The sequence below is a fragment of the Aspergillus niger genome, assembly GCF_000002855.4.
Source record: "Aspergillus niger supercontig An02".
In the NCBI taxonomy this organism is placed as follows: Eukaryota; Fungi; Ascomycota; class Eurotiomycetes; order Eurotiales; family Aspergillaceae; genus Aspergillus; species Aspergillus niger.
This window is the reverse complement of record NT_166519.1, coordinates 1,441,789-1,463,521: the sequence shown is the minus strand read 5'-3', so window position 1 is coordinate 1,463,521 and position 21,733 is coordinate 1,441,789. Positions and strand designations below refer to the sequence as shown.

The 21,733-nt window shown below is 50.1% G+C and overlaps 13 protein-coding genes across 13 annotated transcripts; 5 read left to right on the top strand and 8 right to left on the bottom strand.

Annotated features, from left to right (window-relative positions):
• Positions 1-253: 253 nt before the first annotated feature.
• An02g06290 (uncharacterized protein) lies at positions 254-771 on the bottom strand (the record flags this gene model as incomplete). Its single annotated transcript, XM_059746358.1, has 4 exons — positions 254-303; positions 387-409; positions 619-638; positions 763-771. The coding sequence occupies 4 exons, from the start codon at positions 769-771 to the stop codon at positions 254-256; spliced, it is 102 nt and encodes a 33-aa protein (XP_059599998.1).
• Positions 772-1,348: 577 nt separating this feature from the next.
• An02g06280 (uncharacterized protein) lies at positions 1,349-4,784 on the bottom strand (the record flags this gene model as incomplete). The annotated part of the gene is made up of 2 exons (XM_001399728.1): positions 1,349-3,878; positions 3,937-4,784. 2 exons carry the CDS (start codon positions 4,782-4,784, stop codon positions 1,349-1,351), a joined length of 3,378 nt encoding a protein of 1,125 aa, XP_001399765.1.
• Positions 4,785-4,807: 23 nt separating this feature from the next.
• On the bottom strand, positions 4,808-6,246 carry An02g06270 (hypothetical protein; the record flags this gene model as incomplete). Its single annotated transcript, XM_059746356.1, has 5 exons — positions 4,808-5,214; positions 5,467-5,690; positions 5,752-5,849; positions 5,943-6,005; positions 6,184-6,246. 5 exons carry the CDS (start codon positions 6,244-6,246, stop codon positions 4,808-4,810), a joined length of 855 nt encoding a protein of 284 aa, XP_059599997.1.
• Positions 6,247-6,756: 510 nt separating this feature from the next.
• On the bottom strand, positions 6,757-7,361 carry An02g06260 (hypothetical protein; the record flags this gene model as incomplete). Its single annotated transcript, XM_059746355.1, has 2 exons — positions 6,757-7,022; positions 7,355-7,361. The coding sequence occupies 2 exons, from the start codon at positions 7,359-7,361 to the stop codon at positions 6,757-6,759; spliced, it is 273 nt and encodes a 90-aa protein (XP_059599996.1).
• Positions 7,362-7,896: 535 nt separating this feature from the next.
• An02g06250 (hypothetical protein) lies at positions 7,897-8,592 on the bottom strand (the record flags this gene model as incomplete). Its single annotated transcript, XM_059746354.1, has 4 exons — positions 7,897-7,945; positions 8,040-8,293; positions 8,405-8,505; positions 8,577-8,592. 4 exons carry the CDS (start codon positions 8,590-8,592, stop codon positions 7,897-7,899), a joined length of 420 nt encoding a protein of 139 aa, XP_059599995.1.
• Positions 8,593-8,659: 67 nt separating this feature from the next.
• An02g06240 (uncharacterized protein) lies at positions 8,660-9,577 on the bottom strand (the record flags this gene model as incomplete). Its single annotated transcript, XM_001399724.3, has 4 exons — positions 8,660-8,928; positions 9,040-9,118; positions 9,192-9,354; positions 9,555-9,577. The coding sequence occupies 4 exons, from the start codon at positions 9,575-9,577 to the stop codon at positions 8,660-8,662; spliced, it is 534 nt and encodes a 177-aa protein (XP_001399761.3).
• A 557-nt stretch (positions 9,578-10,134) lies between these two features.
• Positions 10,135-11,190, top strand: An02g06230 (uncharacterized protein; the record flags this gene model as incomplete). The annotated part of the gene is made up of 1 exon (XM_001399723.3): positions 10,135-11,190. The coding sequence occupies one exon, from the start codon at positions 10,135-10,137 to the stop codon at positions 11,188-11,190; it is 1,056 nt and encodes a 351-aa protein (XP_001399760.1).
• A 1,141-nt stretch (positions 11,191-12,331) lies between these two features.
• An02g06220 (uncharacterized protein) lies at positions 12,332-15,241 on the bottom strand (the record flags this gene model as incomplete). Its single annotated transcript, XM_001399722.3, has 2 exons — positions 12,332-14,229; positions 14,290-15,241. The coding sequence occupies 2 exons, from the start codon at positions 15,239-15,241 to the stop codon at positions 12,332-12,334; spliced, it is 2,850 nt and encodes a 949-aa protein (XP_001399759.1).
• A 24-nt stretch (positions 15,242-15,265) lies between these two features.
• On the top strand, positions 15,266-16,069 carry An02g06210 (hypothetical protein; the record flags this gene model as incomplete). The annotated part of the gene is made up of 4 exons (XM_059746353.1): positions 15,266-15,274; positions 15,328-15,619; positions 15,667-15,704; positions 15,809-16,069. 4 exons carry the CDS (start codon positions 15,266-15,268, stop codon positions 16,067-16,069), a joined length of 600 nt encoding a protein of 199 aa, XP_059599994.1.
• An 813-nt stretch (positions 16,070-16,882) lies between these two features.
• Positions 16,883-17,645, top strand: An02g06200 (hypothetical protein; the record flags this gene model as incomplete). Its single annotated transcript, XM_059746352.1, has 4 exons — positions 16,883-16,982; positions 17,076-17,190; positions 17,244-17,341; positions 17,461-17,645. The coding sequence occupies 4 exons, from the start codon at positions 16,883-16,885 to the stop codon at positions 17,643-17,645; spliced, it is 498 nt and encodes a 165-aa protein (XP_059599993.1).
• Positions 17,646-18,106: 461 nt separating this feature from the next.
• An02g06190 (hypothetical protein) lies at positions 18,107-18,881 on the top strand (the record flags this gene model as incomplete). Its single annotated transcript, XM_059746351.1, has 3 exons — positions 18,107-18,261; positions 18,356-18,448; positions 18,554-18,881. The coding sequence occupies 3 exons, from the start codon at positions 18,107-18,109 to the stop codon at positions 18,879-18,881; spliced, it is 576 nt and encodes a 191-aa protein (XP_059599992.1).
• A 194-nt stretch (positions 18,882-19,075) lies between these two features.
• Positions 19,076-19,295, top strand: An02g06185 (hypothetical protein; the record flags this gene model as incomplete). Its single annotated transcript, XM_059746350.1, has 2 exons — positions 19,076-19,155; positions 19,232-19,295. 2 exons carry the CDS (start codon positions 19,076-19,078, stop codon positions 19,293-19,295), a joined length of 144 nt encoding a protein of 47 aa, XP_059599991.1.
• Positions 19,296-19,576: 281 nt separating this feature from the next.
• An02g06180 (uncharacterized protein) lies at positions 19,577-21,370 on the bottom strand (the record flags this gene model as incomplete). The annotated part of the gene is made up of 5 exons (XM_001399717.3): positions 19,577-19,931; positions 19,985-20,164; positions 20,240-20,391; positions 20,441-21,031; positions 21,230-21,370. 5 exons carry the CDS (start codon positions 21,368-21,370, stop codon positions 19,577-19,579), a joined length of 1,419 nt encoding a protein of 472 aa, XP_001399754.3.
• Positions 21,371-21,733: the final 363 nt, after the last annotated feature.

The window sequence follows — 21,733 nt, the reverse complement described above, 5'->3', positions numbered from 1 at the left end:
ACTCGTCAACCTCACCTACATCAACCGTTTCAACTCATGCGATTCGAAATCCGGTTGAAAAAGAATCCCAATCAGCATGTACGCGTACCTAAGAAGTGAGAACCGATTACACATGTGGCCCCCCTTCATCAAGTCTCGTAGTTCCTGTATTCTGAGAAAATATACTAGGATGCATGCATCCCGTTGTCGACCTATTTAACGCCAACGTTATTAGTTCCACTAACCTCCCAGAAGAGTTACGTTGGTTGAATAATTAGTAGTATTCCTGAAAGGGTCTTTTATCGCAAAGCCCCCAACTAGACCCTACTTTAGATAGTATACTACTCTAAGTGAGATATTTGGAACCTGCGTCTATGAACAAACACATGACAGTCACACTGACTTACTTACCACGTTGTCTTCCTGATATCTATTCCAATCATGCCAAGAAATGATCTAAAAGCAAAAGACACTGAACCAGAAAGTAACAACCGGAACTCATCAAGGATGCGTCATATCTCATTGAATTACGTAGATGTGTCTCTCCCGTTGTATGCATTCCAATCCATACCGTGCCTTTTTCTTCTTCACTTTCTTCACACAATTAAACTATATCCTACATTGTTGCGTGCTGCATACATTGCATTGCAGCTAGCTAGCTATATCCCATTTCAGAAACGAATAAAGAAACGAAGGAAAACATAAGGATAGGATGGGAGACAATAGTAGTCATAAGAAATTGAAGGGTGGATGAGAGGAAGAGAAAAGGAACGCATCGCACACCATGGCCATGACTCCGCCGAGATGTAGATAGGAAGTAGATTGAATGACTTGGGAAAGAAAATGAAATTTCAAAGAAAGAATTTAATAAAAAGGCTATAAGATAAGAAGAAAGAGACAACCAGGCCCTCATCCCACACCCGTGCATGCGCCGTGTTATGTATTAGCCAGTCAACCCAGGGTTTTATATACAGTACATGTATGGAAGACAAGGAGGAATAAAAAGGATGGAAAGGTGACGAAGATAGAACAGAAAGGTATTAAATATGCATTATCCCGGTTTCGCCTTTTCGTGGTCGTACGCTGTATGCAATGTGGAACCAGAAAATGGTTCATTTGCATGCTCTATAAGACAGTTCGTGTAGTTTTGGGTGGAAAAATGATGTGCAAGAGATGTTGTGTGCTCGTGGTTGTATGTAGTAAGACTTTCTCTTAATGGTGAATATGAATCGAGTGGCCGGAGCCTTCGGTTCTGAATCCGAATACGGAGGGAATATCATCTCCGTCAGCGTAAGTCAGGACTGACTCATGATCAGTAAGGAGAATATACATTATATTTCCATTCCTTCTCAGGCTTCCAGTGCGCTGCTTACTTGCGGAAACTCTCAACTCCCAGCGTTGGCGTTTCAACCATGCGATCGCAGGGCACGCCTTCGTCGCGCCTCCGGGCGAAGAAGCTATCACATTCGGATACAATCTGTGCCCATTCCGCAAGAGCTCTACCTGCGTATTTACTGGCTGCGAGTTTGTCACTCATCGCAAGACTAATGTCAAGATCATTGGACTGCTTTTCCGACTCTGTGTCGTCTGTTCGGGCGTCTTGTTCGTCTGATTCGGGTGCACCTTGAGGGTCATAACTCTCATCGTCGTCTTCTCCCTCCGCCGCCGAAACGTATTCGGATGACGTCTCACAGTCATCCCGCTTGATCAGGGATTTTCGGAGCTGCAAGTGCAGCTGCGATCCCACGGGAAGACAAGGAGTGTAGAGACGCTTGTTCTTGCTAGGCCATTGAGGCCGATCCATCCACTCTAGCGAGAATTTGAACGAGTAGGGCTGGTGTGCAGTCTTGGGCCGACTCAGCTCCCCAGATTGGTTCTGGGGCCGCCAATTACCGTCCAAGCCTTTGTCTGCTGACGCTGGATTTTCAGAGCTGGCAGAATCTGACTCGTCAGAGCTGCTAGAAGACGACGCCTCACCGTTAGACTTTGAGCTAGAAGAGCCACCAAACATGGCTTTGAGGATACTCCATTTCCGTTTAGGTGCGGGTTGGTGCTCCAACGATTCCACTTTCGCAGCAGCATTGCTACTGGAGAAAGCGGATGTTTTCTCCGGTGGAGCCGGAGGAACAACACGGTCGAATGACACAAAGAAGTTCGATGGCGACAGCTGATTATCACACCTGATAATGATAATCCTCCGGCCTGGTGCTGGCGTGCACGGTGCAGAAGAAAGCGGTGTGCTGAGTTCTTCATCAGCTTTTGCCTGGAAAGCAAGATAGTATTTCCAAGAGCGCTGGAGTCGGTTCCAGAGCGTCTCGTATATCGTAGTGTCAAGAGACGTAGGCTCATCGTTGAACCTCCCCAGTCTCCAACATAATAAACGATGAAAGTAGGCGCGGACCATTGGACTCCAATGACTGAAGTAGTGGTAAAAAATCGACTCTTCTAGGAGGAATTCTAAGCAAAGATTGGCCTTCCTCTCCTCTGAAGCAGTCCACGTGCTCCAGATGGCAAAGAGAAATGAGAACACCCGGACTTCAGTGAGAGAATTGTGACTTTGCATCATTTGACGGCAGACTTGCAGCCAGAATTTCCAGTCGAACAAGTCATTCTCCATAGAATGAGAATATCGTGTGATGATGGGGATAACCTCCTCCACAAAATCACACAGTAGGAAACAAGCATTATGGTCGAACAGCGACGTCCTCTCCGCAGCTGCTCTCATGATGGTACAAAATGATTCCGCATACAGCAACCTTGCGTGGTTCGGCTCAAGCGAAGATTCTGAGAGAAAATCCCTAAGCAGGATAATCAAGCGATTCTCAGCCATCAAACGATGGCTATTCGCTGCCCCCAGGGGGAGCGCCGAGACAGCCGCATCGGTTCCTTCTATAAAATCATCGAACGTGACCGCAGCAGCCGTGTGATTGGTTTCCGGCATTTGCGGAACCGATTGCTTATAAAGAGTATCCTCAAGAACAACTAGGAGCTGCGAGTGAATCGGCAGCAAGCCTGGTGCCAGGATCCGCTTCGCCTTGTCAAGATCTGGCGGTAGAGCATCAGCGTACAGGACGTGAATGTACTTGACAAAAACGAAAAAAAGATCGGTATCCCGGCCACTCCATCGCGAAACCCACGGGCTCTGCCAAGGGATCTGAACAGTGCTCAAGGGTACGTCAGGCTTCTGCCGAAGGTATCGCACCAGAGCCGTATGGGCATGAAAAGCAAGCGTCCGTAAGGCTGCTGGAAAGTTGGAGGCAAGGTCCTGTGTCAAGGCTTTCGTACCACTACCTTTGTCGAGGTTTGACTGGCAAAGTACGCGCCGGAAAATGCTAGGAGGTGTATTCCACAGCCGCACAAGGATATCGGCAACGCCAGGACAGAAGAAGAATGCATACGCACAGGCCTTGCCACAGAATGCAACTAAGCTGGCGGGCGCATGTCGCATGGACATTCTTTCAACCACAAACGACATCTGAGACAGCAAATTCTGCGTGAAAATATTCCTTATGTTGTGATGAATAGACTCGAGGAGAAAGTCGGAGCCTGACGAACCATCCGAACTCTCCGATATAGAAGTTGACGCATGTTTGAGAGGTTTTGGGAAATTGCTGTGCGACGGAGGAAGCGGAAAAGGAACCCTCCATTCGGGTCGTGTCATAATGCCAACGATTGCTTCCAAGTATACTGGCCTATCCGTCCCGGATATGGACTGGTTGTTCTTGCCGTTTAGCATCTCTAATAGCCCCGTCCACCATTTGTTGAGTATATTGACCCGACGATCTAGGTCTTCAGGCCTCAGATGTCTACAGGATTGATGCGACTGGTTTCGGTTCAAAAACGGCAAAAGCGCGGACCGGATGACGTTGGCTTTCAAAGCGCTGGACTTTGCCTGAAACCTGGATGAAGACTGAGTTAACCAACGTATGCATATAAGCTACTTCCTTCAGGACTCACTTCTGAAAGTCAGCCTCGAGGCCCCGGAAAACACCCCAGAGGTCATCCTTTTTTCGCGGCACGTCCACAGTTCCGGCTGGATTCGTAGTTGCCGGTGCTTTAGGCACCGGTGGTAGGACTGGCGTTGTGACATTAAGGGTTGCAGTGAGTTTTTCCAGCGAATTCTTGGCCACCAGTGATTGAGGTGAAGAACTACTGGGAGTACTGGGACTATCTGCTCGACTTTGCGTCACAACCGCGACCATCGGGCGTCGTGGTCGTTTCTGTAAGATTGTCCGCCTGCGAGCGGGGGCAGTAGGCTCAGATTCCGCACTCCCAGTATCTGCTTGGCCGTTCGCCTTGGGTGAGGTTGTCGGCGGATTTAGGGTTTGTTCCTCTGTACGTAGAGAACGGAGCCGGGAGCTTTTCCCAGAAGGCGGGGAGCTCGACGTCCAGGGTTTTCGAGCCAAACTGACCAGCCTGCCGGACATGGAGCGGGCTTTGGAGGGGCGAGCAACGGGGGACGGTGCCCTTGTTTCCGGAACCTTGGCAGGAGGAACTGAGGTTTCTGGGCCAGCAGGATCCGACACATCCTCTGTCGATACGGTAAAGCGAGAAACAGCGATAGTTGGTTTGTTTTTAGACCGAAGCGAGGTCCGTCGTAAGATGTCTTTGCCAGCAGCCACATCCTCTTTTGACGGCGACTCCGTCTGAACAGGGTGATTTAGGTCGGAGAACGTCCTCCGCAGACCAGGCCGGCCGGCCTCGGTGGCCGCTAGGTCCGGAAGGTGGTTGTAACTAGCGGCATGGGTCAAATGGACGTGTTCGTCATCGAGAGGAGTTGCGAGCTCTGGAGAGGAAGAAGACATGGTCAAAGGATAGCCAATCCTGGCTATATATCCACGCAAAGGAAGAGCCCTAGCGAGGTGTACATCTCCTCCAGCCGCAGAAGGCTGGACAATATACTATCACTCAAACGGGCGTTGGGGAGACCAGCTCCTCCATATACAACGAAAGCCACTCCCAGAGAGATCAGACCATATGCAGACCAATCTGTTCCAATAGCATTGAGTCGTCCGGTTAGCGATGCGGAGAAAGACGAGGAAGAGGCGACGACAAGGAAGGGAGGCTTGGAATGATGGCGGTGCAGGCAGGCAGGCAGGCAAAGGTAAGGCAAGCGACCGCGGCGAGCGAACACGGTAGTTCTCGACGAAGCTCGGGATAGGACTGGCTCCGAAAAGCTAAATCGGGAACTTTGGACGATGCACGGCGAACTAGGGACTGAAATGTTAGCCAATGCTGGGCAGGAGAAAAGGTAGAGCGAGCGGTTGATCGACGGACGGGCAGAGTTCCGGCGTGAGTGAATTCGAAGTATAACGGAGAAACGATCGTAAGGTTGAACGAGGGGCAGGTGGGAAAGCCGGCAGGGGCAATAGATAGTAGACAGAAGAGCGCAACAGAGCTAAGACTTGCTTGCTCCTTTCTTGTTTCTTTATAAGGGCCCAGGGAAGTGGATAGAGCGAAGGAATAATGGGGTGTGAACAAGCAAACGAATGTCGGGATCAACGAGGGAAGGGAGCAGAGCAGGAACTGAGCGGAATCGAAGGAAAGGGGAGAAAGGAGCCGCAGGATGAGATGGGGATGAACAAGCCCAGCAAGAGCCAGTGACAGCCAAAGAAAGAGAGACAGAAAGACAGAGAGGGAGAGGACATGACGAGCAGGCCGAATGGGGCAGAGCAGATGAACTGACCGGTTTCGATAATACTTCCAACTTCCTATTACATACAAGCAAACCCACTTGTGCTTCTTCTCCTGGTGGCTTCTCCTCTCTCTAACCCTTGATTTAGCCCTTCAGGAACCCGGGCAGATGGGGCTTTCCTCAGACTGGAGCAGCCTCCGTGAAGCTTGGCCCCAGCGATGGAGGGTATAATGATCTCACCAAGTGATTATTCCCCTTTGGACGACGACGACGATGATGATGATGGGGGAGGGAATGGTGACCTTGCGGGCGCGGAAAAGTAGATGACGAGAAGGAGGACTGGGACTCCTTCCACGTTTAAGATTGAGAAAGAGAAGAAAGCTGTCCTATCCTAAAGGTTTCAAGAAAAATTGCCCAAGTAGGCGGTCGCTTAGAATATCTTTCTTCTACTATTTCTTTTTCACTATTTTATTTTTTCTTTTCTTATTTTCCCTCTGCCTGCTTGTCTGGATTTTATGGCTTGATGATGTACCCCGTCCACGCATGGAGGGCAGAAGGTAAGTACACACCGTCTGGCTGGCGCTTGGGCGGTATGGTAACTTACAGTAAGTACCGGGTATGTATGTAAGCATCTCTTTTTATTACGATACCGCACTTCCCTAGTCGGAATTCGAGCGATCCGAACACCAGACTCGCCCAGAATGAAACTCCATTGTCCGTCTAGAGATGATCTGGGACGAGGCTGGTGATGCTCATATGATGAGATTGAGGGAAAATTTAATGCCTGGACCTGGTATTTGCCCCCTTTATCGTCCCCCTTCGTTTCCTACTGTATATCTCACGAACGTTGAACTGTCCGGGTGCGGTCCCTGGTGCTTAAGCCTCGTAACCAATACATGGGGAGGGGGGAAGGACTTTGCCCCATGCAAGGCTGTGAAGAAAATTCAATAATCGCGTCATGACGAATCCATTCTCCAGGCTGGACTTTTACTATGAATAAACCCACATTTGCTTAGGTTTAAGATCTAAGAAGTAGGTGCTATGGTAACAAAAGGGTTGAGAGGAGGGATGGATCATTGCGACTATTGATGGAGGAAAACTGTATTCGTGACGGGTACCATACTTACTACTTACATTACTATCTACTTCCCCCATCCAATCTCGCTCAGCTCCGGGCTCCGATCCTTTTTGAGGCTGCATGCACGTCCAACAGCAGCTTGCAGGAACAGGTTGGGTACGCAGTAGAGTTTTCGATCCTCGTCCTGGTCCCCGAGTTGGGCAATGCGAAGCGTCTGTGGGAACGGTTGTGCTGACTCGTCCGAGAGGCGCAGTGGAGGGGAACATTCTCCCGTGTTATTATTAGTAGTAGTGACATGATGGTAGTTATCTATTTCGTACAGGAGGAGGGCTGGGATCTTGGCAGGACCCTGATATTAGTCCCTATTTGGTTGCCGTATGGGGTAATTGTGAAACACTGTGAGTAAAGCCGCGCGCACTCGACTTGGCATAGGAACAGGTTAGTCAGCCTGAGGCTGGTAAAAAGGAGTCAAGAGTTGATTATTTAATACGAAGCACTTCCATGGTCTTATCAAAGTACAAATGGTGTAGAAATGTTGCTATCAATCGAAGCGTGGATGATCGATATGTGGTGTGGTGTACTAACTCTGCCCCTGCTTTGTAAGGAAAGTAAATAGTCATCTCTGGGTGACTTGGCCTTTCACCGTCCGCGCCGTAACTTACCATTCATTGTTTGTTTAGTACCACCGAATATACTTGGATCGGATCCCCAGCAGTACCACCGCAACTCAAAACCTTCCCCTCCAGCATCCTCTTGGAATAGTCAGGTCGCTAATCCAATCTTAATGAATTCCTGCCAATTCAATCCTCCGAAAGGAATGTTGTACAGTTATAAGCGGTCCACCTGGAGACTCCCGCTTTCATTCCATTTGACCAACGTCATCCTGTTGATAACTGGGGGATGAAGTGGCTCAGCCAGCCATTTTATCCCTGCCACCATTTCCTGGTCTTGTCAAGATTCCTGGAGTATGAGAACTACCTTGACTGACAGGCCATCGATCGCTCGATCACCCCATAGATCGATCCTGCAGGTATGGACGTGTGAGCCCCATGTGTTGACAGAAACCCGACTGCAACAACCTCATAGTGTGATATCGTAGACAGACAGACAGACAGATCGAAACAGATTATCGTATCTGACTTTCAGTCAAAGGGCTGAGTTCTGATAGTGTAGCGGTCTGGGAAAGCAGTCCTGGCTGGAGCTGTCATATCTCACGCTTCACACCCACTGTAGAACAACTAACGCTAACTCCCCTGCATCCCCTTCCAATCGACAGATCTTACCAACACACTACTAGCAACGATGATTCGTATTGCATGTTGTTTTTTTAGCCCGATGAAGAAGGACACGTTATGATAGTCTCTCAGCCCGAAGTAAGGTAGATGCATTTGCATGCCCTTGCGAAGATCAAAAGATGCCCTGCCCTTCCGGTCACCGGCGCCCATGTGCACAAGACAATGACCAAATGTACCAGATGAATTCACGACTTTCACACGTCGCACACCAAGGTCATCATTGCAGGAGGCGAATCCCGATTTGTGTGGCTGTAACATGTCCGCTGTACTCCGAATAACGTTCCCAAATGGTGTGCTGGGATCAATCTGCCACTTATCAATCTGAAGAGGTTCGGACGGTCGGATATATCAAACCCGCCCGCGCTACGGTCGCCTGAGGCCAATTTCTGCGCTCGGGGTACCCGCTTTGGGCCAAACGTTGAGTACTACTGCTACGAAGTACTCCCACTCGCTTTCTTGAACAACCACCCTGCCGGATTGTGTTCCGAAAGGATGCAAAACATACTTGACTAGAAGGGCTTGAGGGAAAAAAAGAAAATTCATGTGCTCAAAGTAGGTTTAATTTACAGAAGTTACTCCAGGACTTGACCAGCGGAGGATATCATGTTAAGTCCATCCCATTGTCTATAAGCCCCGACTCTCCTCTATCGTTGTCGGTGAAACAACAGATACCTAGTGAGCAGCGTGGGCCTCCTCCTCCGGTTCCTCCTCGAACCAGCTCTCCTCAACGGGAGCGGCCTCACCGGCGGCGGCCTGGCCCTCAACCTCGACCTCCTGGCTCTCGTAGGACTTCAGCTCATTGGCGAGGTTGGCCTCCTCGGGGGACTGGGGAGCGGCGGGAGGAGCGAACTTCTGGACATGAGCGTCGGCGTCACCGGGCTTGACGGGGGTGGGCTTGTAGGCACGGAGTTCGCGGAGGTAGAGCTCCTGGACAGGGTCGGCTGCAAGACGTTAGAAACCGTAGATGCCTCATATGCAAGACTGATTTGCCAAACACATGTGGCATTCTCGATGGGAATTGATTGCACTTTGTATGAAAGAGGGTCACATACCCTGACGGACAGCCGAGGTCAGGAAAGTGCGGCGAGAAACAGAAACCTGTTGCCGAGAGACGCGGGTGAAGAGAGAGCGCTACCAAACAGGGTCAGCCACCATGTCACCCAGTTGAGTTGGGGGGCAAATCGTAGGTGTATCGTAGTCTTACCGACGCTCTGAGAGTCTGGGACATCATCGCGGCGGGGTGGTAGATGAGGGGGGTTGGAGGTAGGTGGGTTTCTGCGAGGAGAGCAAGTGCTGATTGAAGCCGATGTTGGAAGTTCGACGTTTGTTCGGGAGCCTTCGGCTTGGCGGCTGACTCAGCAGGACGGCTGCGAAGTCCAAGTCAGGTGCATCTCCAGGTTGGATTTGTCCGCTTCGCCCCTCAACCTCAATTCTCTCGCTCTCTCTTCCTTCCCTCTCTTCTCTCTCGTTGTTCTTTGTTCCCCCTCCCTTCCTAATTTCCCAGCCGCCTCTTCCACAAGGCCTTCCTTGTCTGCTCTGCGACACTTTTTCGTGATACAACCCTCACGGAGAGACCTTGACTGGTTCCATCGCGGTCGGGCAAGTTTGGCTTCGAGGTTTCGGGGAATACGCTGGAGAAGGAGATCACCGAGTACTTCAGTGCTTTACTCTGGGAACTTTGGCAGGACCAAGAGTCCTTCACCTGCCCGGAAAGGTAAAGCGCTAGCTTATAGAACCTGATCCCCTCCTTTGAGGACAAACTGCATGCCGGTGACTACCGGTTTACCTTCACCGTTGTCATTCATCATGTAGTTTTCACTCGGGAATCTCATGCTTCGTCTCCCATTGGAGTTGTTGTTCAGATATGCTTGGGGCATTCAGGCTAACATCAGTACAAAGGCAGTGACGTGGAGACGTAATTGCAAACCAGTTTGAGCGATTCGCGCCGCTGCTGTCCCATCTTTTCTCGCCGCTACACTGTGAGCACGCCGAATCACAGTCTTTTCAACAGACTTTGGACGTGAGCCTCACCTTGCCACTCGAAAGCCGTTGCACTCGCAGCTCCGAGTTTTTCGATCACTTGCGCGAAAATCGCACCCTTGAATCAGAACACGATACATCCAAGTCTTGCCACGCTGCCTCTGAATATGGCTGCTGTTTCCCCTGCTGCCGCTAGGGCCGAGCCAGGCCAATGGAAGAAGAACCTCTCAGCCCACGTCATTTGCCCCGAGTGCAAAGAGGTTCCCCCGAATCTGGAGTTCCCTGGCTCTCACGAAACTGTTTGCGGCTCATGTGGTCTGGTTCTCGCTGATCGGGAGATTGACATGCACTCAGAATGGCGTACATTCTCCAATGACGATCAGAACAACGACGACCCTTCTCGTGTTGGAGATGCCATGAACCCGCTTCTCAACGGTGATCAACTAGAGACCCAGATTGCTAGTGGTGGGTCGGGCCGCGTTCGCGACCTTTACCGTGCTCAGAACAAACAATCGAGTGAAAAGGCAAACAAGGCTCTTCTGGCAGCCTACAAGGAAATTGGTGCTCTTTGCGATGGTTTTAACATTCAGAAGAACGTGGCAGACACAGCGAAGTATCTCTTCAAGATTGTGGACGATGCCAAGGCATTCAAGGGAAAGTCCCAGGATGTGATCATTGCAGGCTGTATATTTATCGCCTGTCGCCAGTGCAAGGTGCCACGTACCTTCACTGAGATCTTCGCGGTGACCAAGGTCACAAGGAAGGAAATTGGGCGTATCTACAAAGCTCTGGAGAAGTTTTTCACTGCACAGAACCTCGAGCGGATCAATGCCGTGGTCTCCAGCGGAGGTGTCCCTGATCCCAACGACACATACACCGCCACTACTTCCACCAAGCCTAGTGACCTTTGCAACCGTTTCTGTAACCTTCTGGATCTGCCCTTCCAGGTTACCAGCGTCTCCTCTGCTTTATCCGATCGCGTGACAACGATGGGAGATTTGGCCGGACGTTCTCCCCTGTCCATCGTGGCAGCCTGCATCTACATGGCATCGTACCTGATGGGACACGGCAAGAGCGCCAAGGAGATATCCCAGGTGGCCCATGTCAGCGATGGTACGATCCGCGGTGCTTACAAGCAGCTATATGCTGAAAGAGAGCGCCTCATCGATCCCGAGTGGATCAAAGATGGGAAGGGTGACCTGAAGAACCTACCTAACAGTTAAATGGGCTGGACCTGGCCCCATCTCAAAAGCAGTTTGACTACCTGACATTTGCCGGAATAGCTGCTCTTGCTTCACACCCAACTCACTAGTCAAACATCGCTACTAAGCCACTGAGTATAAAAATGATACCCCAAATCACCTAGAGATATACAAAGAAGAGAGAGAAGTACCAAAAACAAAAACCACATATAATCCAAACCATTTCATACCGTTGCTTCACCATATCAAACCAAGAATGACAATTTGCGAGACGAGGACTCGGTAGTATACAAACGAATGAGAACAAACCAAATAGGGAAATTGAAACCTGAAACTCGAAAATAGCTGGTTCTCAAACCCACGCGCCGTCATATTTTTTTTATATACCATCTTCCAGTTCTGTCCACCCATTCCGGAGCGATTTCCAAAAGCAAGCCCCGATGGTCAGACACTCTTTTCTTTTCTTTCAGTTCTCACTTGAATTTGCCAAACTTTCCCAAGTCCATTTATTTATCCATTTGCTCCGTCTTTTAGCCTTCATTGTGCGTAATTAACCCAGACATAATGAATTAGCTTAGTAGCATGCATGTCATGTATGCATCATCTCTATTCAATCAATCAATTACAGTCATTATTACTAGCATCTATAATATACAATAGATAATGTAAACTGACTACTCTTGTAATTCCTGGGAAAGAAATAACAACCTATTCTCCCTATCTCATCTCTGGAGTATTATTATAGTGATCAGTAAGCGAAAAATTATCGAACTTCGGCTCAGTGAAGGATGATAATTAGTAGAAAGTACCAAGGGGCAGGCGCAATGTGTATGTGATCGCCCTTCACACAAATATCCAAAAGAATGATGTACGATGGATGGAAGATACGAATAAAAACGGTCGGAAGTGGGCACTCCAGCGAAGCTGGCTGATTGGCTGGCTGGCCGTACTTACGTTCTGTCAACTGGCGGTGGTCGTATGTTGTTGTCGTTGTTGGTGCTCTATAGCTACTGCACAGAGGTATGGTAGTACTATGCGTGTATGTGCTATCGAGGGAATGAAACAAGACAGTGGGGTGCACGAGTGTCTCAAGGAGTAAAGGAAAAGAAAAAGAAAAGAGAAATCAACATGTAGAATCAGATAACGGTCAATAGCCGGTACTTCACTGGATCTCGCCAATGTCACCTTCCGAAGGCCGTTTGCCGTCCGCAGAGGCGGCTAGGGTTTCGGCGACATTTTCGACGTCTTCCTCAGGGGATGAGGTTTCTTTAGCAATGGGAACATCCTCCTTGACCACGGGTTCTACAGCGGGGCTTGGTTCAGCCGCACTGTCAGTGGTTGTTGGGATTGAGTGGGCAGCCTCGGTGAATGTAGGTTCCTTGGACTCGGTGACTGTCATATTCTCTGGTGAAGCTGGGGCTTGGTCTTCCTTCGCCGGTAATGGCTGCGGATCAACAGATTCACCGGCGGTATTCTTTGCAATCGCTGGGGCCATGGTATCGGGCTTGGTATCAGGAGCAGCAGGGTTGGCTTCAGATCCAACGACCAAGTTACCATCTTCACCAACTTGCCAGACATTCCACGTTGTGGTGATCTTGACCTCAGGAATGGTGGGTAACCTCGTGCTGGCTTTCTCAACGGCAGGCTTTCTCCGCGCAGGTCCACGAGCACGACCCTTCCGAGCATCACTCAAAGGTTGCTTCTCTACTGGGGCGGCCTCTTCCTCTTTCTTTTTCTCCTGAGGCTTGGGAGGGGCCTGCGGGCCAAGCTGCAGCCGTGAGTTCAGATCCGACAGGAATCCTGCCTTCAAAGCAGCAATCTTGCTACCGCCAGGACGCGCTGGCACGGCCGGTTTGGGTTTGGGGGCTGCATCCTTTGACTCTTCGGGACTTGCACGAGAGATAGGCTTGGCTGGACGGGCTGGAATTTGAGGCTTGGGTCTATCCGGGATGACTGGTGGTTGACGCTTTTCAGTAGGGGAAGTGACCGGCTTCGTTGACGCATCCACTGCTGGGGCTTGCTGCGGACGTTTCTGAGGGCGTAGTGGAATGCTTGGCTTGGAGGGAACTTCTGGGCTCTTGACCTCTTCCTCTGACGGCTCTATGGTCGTCACTAGTGTATGGCTTTCAGGCGCATCCTCCCAGATGTCACGGCTGGGAAATCTTTGCTTGGCCACTTCCGGTCGAGCTGGAGGCTTCTCGTCATGCTCTTCGGATTCCAAGATCTGCGTCGCGACCTGATGGGGATCCAAATGACTCGCGTGGCTCCTACGGAACGACTCTTGTTCAGGAGTCTCAAACGCCTCCTGCTTGGGGCCCTCTGGGGTAGACACCGTGGCGTGCAGCTGCAGACTGTTAGGCGAATCTTCCCAGATATCCTGGCTAGGGAACCGGTGCTTGAGCTCCGGACGCTGCTTAAAGCGCTCTGCAGTTGAGACAGTCTTCTTGTCCTTCGCATCATCCTCAGGGAACAGGGGCTCATATTCTTCAACATCTTCAAGAGGGGTGTAGACGCCTCCGTGCTCTTCGCGCGAGTCATATCGTGTCAAAGCAGGCATGCTATTCTGTACACTAGCAGCCCGGCTGTTAGACCTGCTGTGCGTGACACTAGGTGTGTGACTTCTGCTTTCATAATCGACACTACCACTCCTTTCGAACGAAGGCGAGACAGCGGGATGCTGGTAGGCCGACTCGGGACGCACTTCGTCAGCAGCCAATATGGGCTCGTCGTCTTCATTGCCATCAGTGACGCCGCGGTTGAGCTCTTCCGGGTCCGGAATTTGAGCAAAGCCATCGGGGTGGTGCAAGTGGTGATACGGCTCGTCAACATGGATCACTCGAGGTGCTTCTGACTTCTCGCCTGCATCCTTCTCCACCACATCTTCCCGTTGTGCCTGAGACTCTGTGGCTGGTAAGCTTGACTTGCGGAGCGGGGACTCAAACGCCGGACGAGAATCGCGGCGCGACTCGGGAGGCGGCGATGACAGGCGATGCGTATACTCGTCAGAGGCAATATAACCGACTTCCTCTTCTGGAGTTCCCACCACAGCAGGCGAGGTGCCTGGATATCATCATCAGCACTATCGTTCTGTCTATAAATGTGTATTATTGGATAACGTACCGAGTCCAGAGCCAGTGACGGCAGAACCTCGAACAATCTTGTTCAGGTCGTCGCTGCTCAAAGCCCAATCTGGTCTAGGCGTGCCAACACCGGGGCCATATTGGCCTTGTTCTTCCTTGACATATTCTTCAGGGTGCTTCTCGTACCACGCCTTTTCGAACTTGTCGTTCGCGGGTACACCGTGCCCATGCAGGCCATAACTTCCGGGTGGCAGAGAGGCCTCACGACCACTACGGCTTCTGTTGTGACTCCGACCTGGACGTTGCTGCTGGTGCTCCACGACGTATGGACTTGGTGACGGAGCCTGGACATCGCCCGCGTTGGGGTACATGGGAACTCTCTGCCCAATCTCCGGGATCCCGTGTTCGTCACCGTGGAGTGACTGTCGGCGATCTGCGGACGCGGTGGAAGATTCAGCGCGTGAGCCACTAGCCCGCGAATGCGATGAGCGAGTGGGCCTCTCGGCATGATCATCATGAAGAGGAGACCCGGCACGGCCCAGACCGGCTGCAGCAGCTTGACGGGAATCTGTACGTGTGACAGCCTGCACCTTGGCCTTGGCACTGGAGGAGGGTAAAGATGGCCTTGGCGCATGGAGCTTGAGATCGCTTCCCACGTTGCGTGTTTCCGCGGGGGTCGACTGGTGGGTGTCGGAGACGTTGCCAACATCCAAATCTTCGTACTCGATACCCTCTTCACCCAAAGAGGGAATTGTGACACTTGGGGGGCGAGGAGGCAGATCGGTCGAGGGGGTACGCTTCATACCCGAACCATTGGGCAGGTCATTCAAGGGAGATGGTGCATAGCTATCGCGGTAGGGAGACACAGAGCGCTCAATGCGGTGAGTAGGACGAGGAGGGATCCTGGGCATGTCTGCTGAGGGAGGTGCAAGGCCTTGTTGAGGGGATCTTGACGGTCGGGGAGGGATGACTGGGGCTGTTTGACTCGACATGATTGTCTGGTTGGTCTGATAAATATGGTTTCGGTATGTACTGGAAATCGATTCTAACAATCATCAGTCTCATCGGAGCATTGAAGCCGAGCAATGAACAAGTGTCACATGAGCCTTTGAATCTCGATGGCGGGGAAGTGATCAGAGTTGGGTTTGAATTGGAGCTAGCACAGGGCAGCTGTGCATACATAGGTCACGGAAACAGGACAGGATGCAGGGGCGGTGTTCAATGTGGAGGGACGTGCTCCCAGAGGAAAGATGGAAGAGAGCACTATCTAGCGAGTAGAGGAGCTAGCAGAGGAGCTGCAGAAGAGGGCACGAGGCGAACTCTGGCGCAGGGATTGTACATATGTAGTCGGAAGCAGGTTGATAAGATAGGTGCCATGCGAAGCCGCTCACATTCTTTGTTGTCTTGGCTTGTCCAGCAGACTTTCTGAAGGCGGAGAGGAAGCCGTTTCAAGAAGTTTGGAACGATAGAGAAAGGACAACATTGCAATGACTGATAAGGGACATGAAATTGATTCGCTTACCTGGCAAGGATAACTAGTGTTGACGCAATGATGGAAGGAGGACTCAGCTGAAGCTCTAGAATGGGGGGTGGAGGGAGGAACGGCGGTGGGGAAAGTCAATTCTGGGAGAATCCAGCAGGTGAATTATGAATATGATGCTGAGACAAGATGGAAATACACGAGAGAATGTGTCCGAGAAGGGGGTGGGGGAAATGAGGAGAACAGTGAAGTAGTAGAAACAGTAGCAAGTAGGAGGAGGAGGAGCAGCAGCAGCTTGGCAGCAGAAGACGGTCAGGCCTGCAAGATAACTACCAAGTAACGAAGTAACTATGGGGATGATGTATGACTCTTGATTCCCGCAAAGTGGCCGTAACAGCCAGTCTAACCGCTTCTTTCCTGCCACGGCCCACCGCCCCGTCGCGTGACGTGCTCTGACGGCATGAGACCGCCCCTGTCCCCTCCTGGAAACCGTATGGTGACCGTATCTGGGCTGTGAGCCAACCGGCGTTGTTGGTTGCAATTACATAGCATCTAGAAGTATTGTTGAGGCGGTGGCAGAGGACCCCGCTGGGATCAGGAGTCATTTTTAGGTTTCCCAATTTTTTCTTTCTGTATCACCGTGTATTGTTCTTTCTCTTTTTGAGACACGTTCCTCCAAACCCTTGAGGGTCATCATATCATACCTCCGCATGGGATATTCAGATTCATGTTAACCATTCAGATGAATATAAAGTAGTCAGGATAGCTAGATAGATAGGTGGGGAGTACATACAAACTTATTCGTCTTCCAGACATCCTTGTTCAGCTGACGATAACCCACCAATAATACCTAATTAAACAACAAATCCCAAGACTCATTGAGACTTGCCCTATGCATGAATGACAGTAATGGATAGGTATGATTCGGGAATGTTTTCTTTTTTACTTTTTCTGTTTTTTTTTTTCTTTCTATTTTCGTGGCCTTCTGCATTGCATCATTTGAGGCATTTTCCTCTGGTATGCATTGTGTTCAACCTTCCAAGAGCAGACTAAAGTTGCCAGGGCGTCTTTTACAGGCCTAGACGCCTACTGGGTACCCTAGTAACATCGACGATAACACATTAGCGTTTCGTGATACTACGAATTAGCATCTATGAAAAGGTCAGCTCAGACCCCAAAGGCAAGGCCGTCGCCCCCCGCCTTGCACGACGCAGAAACTCGGTATCAAATTGGCGGATTACGGTTGATGATCTGTGGCCGATCCATTCTTGAAATCCCCCGTTCGCTCTAAGAATAGGAGAATTTAAATCCCTCCCCTATTTTCTTTCCCGCTACTTTGTAAGTAGATACCATGAGTGGGTGCGGGGAGAAACATTCCAATACTGGTAGGGAACATACAGCTGTCCATGGTGAACCCCCCTCTGCTGCGTCAGGGACCACTTTATTCCCCCTCTCCTTCATGTTGGGAAAATGAGTCGGGCTAGACCATAGTCCAGATGTAATCCCAGCCACAGCGCCACGAAGGGGGATTTCTCCCAGTTGCTACCGTTGTACAGTACAGTACAGTACAGAGTTCTGCGGATGGACAATACTCCAAACTTTGGGAGACGGGGTATACTAGCAGTCTAGCGATGCAAAAACTGGTCACCTTAACCAATCTTCATTCAAATGCATAATTTTGCTATCTTCTGTGCAATTGCAATTTCCAAATACTTCAGTGTGGCGGTGCAGAATTGCTACCCGGACTGATTGACTGGTGGTACAACAGGTGTATATGTGTTGGTTTCCCGTCCAATACCGTGTTACTCCATAGTACCAGGCTGCATGCTGCTATGCATGCATATATACTTCAAAGTTCTAAGGATCAAATATCAGGTAGGCCCGTTAACTTATACGGTCTTTCGAAGTCATTGTGAGAACGGAATAGATACGGAGCATTTGCAGCATAGTATAAGTCGAATAGTCCGTGTAGACTTTCGTGAGTATTCTGGTACTACTATGTGTCCATCCTTGGTGGCAAGTTTGTGGCTGTACTTGGCGCACTCTCCCTGTCCTTATCAGATCACGAAAGAGCATCTATAGAACAACAACACATACTATTGATATCATAAGAAACTCTTGCCCTATTTGTCTAAGTTGGTATAGTTACTAAATAACTCCAAGAGTCAATTTGCCTACTCATGCGTTCAACAAGAACTTGTGATTCATAGACAGATATAGTAGTCAATGATGATCTTTCCTACTTATCTACGGAGGATTAGATTGTGGCTGACAACCTTAAACTTTACTACCCTGTGTGCTGGTTCATGATGCCGTAAAGAGGCCTCAAAGGCATCGGGCAAGCCTGACTGCGGGTGATACCCCTTACTTCAGTTACATGATAGACGGGTCTCTAGAGAGAGTCGTGGTATCCAACGAATATCACAGTAAGACTCGATTATGCAGCATTATAGGGGGTTGGGAGGAGAAGGGTGACTCTTCCCCTAGACGATTGGCCTTAAAAGACGAAACCCATACCTTAGAAGCTAACTAGTAACTTTTAGTTAGAGGGAAAAAAAGCAAGGGCAAGTTGGTATGGCCACAGGATGGAACAGCTGTCTTTCCCATTATGAGGGTTTGCGTGCAGTTGTAACGCAATCGACATAGAAAGCCAGCCACGAGAAGAGGTGCTAAGCTGTACGAATGAAGAAATTCTTCCTTGCCGGAAGATACTCAGGCAGTATATGACGAACGCCACCAAAAATAAGCAAGGTTTTCTACAACCAGAGGAAAGTTGCTGGTCGGCGGTAAGGAGAGAAGAGAATACTTAGATGGGCTGCTGGAGGGTGGAAGGGAGGCCGGCGGGCGCCCTTGACGTGTTTGGCGTAAGAAATTATTGGTGCGCTGTCCCGGAAATCTTATCCTACCGGCAAGACCAGCTATCACTGGCTCCGTCCTGCCTTGACAGGTTCGCCCCAAAGCAGGCGGACTGCCAGGTCTCCGGGTTCAGTCTCCATGACTCGAACTGTCGTCCACTGGCTCACGCCACTTTCGTCTCCATTCAATGCCTATATCTATTCCATCATCTCTGCTTTGGAGATTCTCATCTGAGTAGATTCTTGCCATCTTCTACTGACAATTTATCGTGGTCTTTCAGAACATATGCTGCTTAATTTTCCAGGAAACACACATTAACGCTGCTGAGGCCACCTCCCCCCCTCCGTGGTACAGGATCTGAACTTCCTTGATCATGCCTTCCGATTGAACCTGTTCTTTGCGACTTTCATCCACGTTCCATTTCATATGACATCTCTATATGACTCGATGCAAAACAATAAGGAAGTAACAATGCCCGCTTCGGCCAATAATGCTATGTCCCGGACTCACAGCCATTGTGAAGTATCCTGCCCCCTGTGATCTAGTACAGCAACGGCTTCCGGGGGCAACGTGAGTCGCGAGGAGTGAACAATGTCCTCTAGATTGCGAAGCATCTCCTTGGCTAACGCGAATCTTTTGCTGAAAGCCACCAGAAACCGACACAATTCCACGAACGCATCCTTAGAATCGTCCTCGTTCAAGGCACCTAAGAAAACAAGGAGACTACTATGGGTGGGCTCGAGTATCTGCCTGGGTATCTGCCGCAACCCATAGGACTCATGGTACGAGCGGAGGCAATGGACAACCTGCTTCGCCGATCGAAGCTGGTATGACCTGGCTTGCTCAAATTCCGATGGATGGGAGGCTGGTCCGAAATGTTGGTGCTCTAGGAAAAATTGGAACACTGTTATGATCGTATGGTGATACCCTATACTAAACTCATAGTCAGAAACGTTGTGCATCACTCGCTCTGTGGAGCTCATCTTCCTTACTACAGGTATAAGATCTGTGGCGGTTTCTCATCGTCGTTTTCGATGTCGTTCGGAAGACTGTCAAGCCATCGTTGCAAGCGAACGCATTTCTTATTTGCCGCTATCCACAATTCGCCAATTGCCATGTCAATCCCTTTGTCGAACAGCAGATCCGGTATGTCCGCGACAATTTCGGTCAAATCGATCAATTTGGTCATGACAAATCGTAGATATGCCGGTTTTTTAATGTGGTCGACTTCATTGAAGCGAGGATACGGTGTCCACATGATTTTATCATCGAGTGCAGTTTGGGGATAAGGCTTGTATTTCGGTGGCTTCAACTCTGCAATCTTGCGACTATGCAAGGACATTTGCCTGCAGGATAAAGACGGTTAGTTAGGCCGATTTACGTCGGGATACAGCCATACGAGTTCAAGATAAAGAGACCCCAAGCAGTGATTGCACAGGCATGCTGCAGTCTAAGAGACATCTTCTCCCACTGGCGGTGTCTCGTCCTCGGAGACGCGAACATGCCGAAGTCCTGTGCGAGCTGTACAGCTTGCCTGAGCATCAGCCAGCTCAAATCGTCTTTACCTCGGAATTTCAAACTTCAACTAGTCAGCGTCTGTCCAGATTTGGTTGTGTAAAAAAAAAAGAAAGGGGTTTCTTTGCAAAAGCCATACAAACGACTCATTAGGGCCACAGCTTGAATATTGGCCAGAGAAGCGCGGCCTTCCTCCGCGTTCCACAATCGCTCTGCTTCCGCATAAAAATGCTCTCCCCGTGACGTCTCATCGTCAGGTATAGCGAAAACCTCTGGAAAGTCGGAATATATCTTGTCGTGGTCAGAATAGCCACTGGAAAGAAGGATGGGAGTAACACACACTTGCCACCGCTAATATACTATTAACAAGCAGCGAGGTGCAGCAATTCGGGTCGGTTTCTTTGGTAGACATATGTTCCAGGAACATCTCTTGATCCAAGACCTGCAATAATGGATGGTCCCAAGTGAAGTATAGCGATATTAGGTGCGAAACGATATGGTCATCCTTAGTCACAGCTGTCCAAGGTCCGGAAGGTACTTGAAACAAGGGACTATCACATAGCTTCTCCACTGTTATCCGCAAGTGGGCATCGACGACTGGGCGCTCGTGCTGTGATGGGATATCTTCCGCGGGTCCGACGCTTTTAGAGTGCTCTGAACTTGCATCACTGAAGTCAGTGACTGATGCGTCAATAACAGTGACGAGGTCATTCAATTGAGCATTCCCACGGATCTTTTCCAACATCTGCCGCGCTTTTTCTTCGTCTGAGGATCGAAGCGTCTCGAGAAGCGAGTATAGCAGGCCTCGGTAGTACTCTAGCTCCCCTTGGGTGCGCCTCGCAGCGACCTTCCGCCTAAGGTCGAGCGTCTCATCGAATATGCATCCCCCGGTGTTTTGGCATGCTTTGCAAGGTGGCGGGCGTCCGCTGCACTGTGATTCTCCTACGTTAGCAAGAAGAGCAAAGAAGGTGATTGGCAGATGAAGAGCAAAGATGCAGGGTCCTCCGAAATGGGCCTGAGTGCTCCAGACTCGGTGAGACACGCCCACACAGTATCTCTCTTCTCCCCTGCCTGACCGTCTTGGTGATTCTCACTGCTTGTAAGAAGAGCTAAAAAGTCCAGGTATTACCTTTCGCTTTGCCTGCTTGCATGGCAAACATGCGGTCGAGTTCTTCCTCGACTTAGCCAATGTGGTTGAACCAGTTGCAACAGGGCCGCGGGGCCCTGGGGCCAGGGAGGGAAGATGTTTGCCTGGGGTTTCGGAATTCATTTCAGGCGACTATGTCCCCTTGGGAAAAGGAAAGGTGGATTTGAGAGGATGGAGGGATGCTACCACATCACTAATTAGTGGTCGAGGCTGCTCTTGGGTCAGTCGAATGGTACGACAGGGAAATCGCAACAAGAGCGTACGGTGATACTTTTGCAATTTGAACCAATTATTCTTGGGGGTAAAGGGCTGCAAAGAAACAAATATCGGCTCAGGAACAGGGGCGAGAATGCTAAATCGCCTCACCCTATCAAAATTTTCGGTATAGCGCGCGATCTTGGTGTTTAACTTTCATGCAAAGAGCAACCTATTCCAGGAATCCTATCAACAGGCATACTTCGTCAAAACACGGATGTCAGCCTTTCG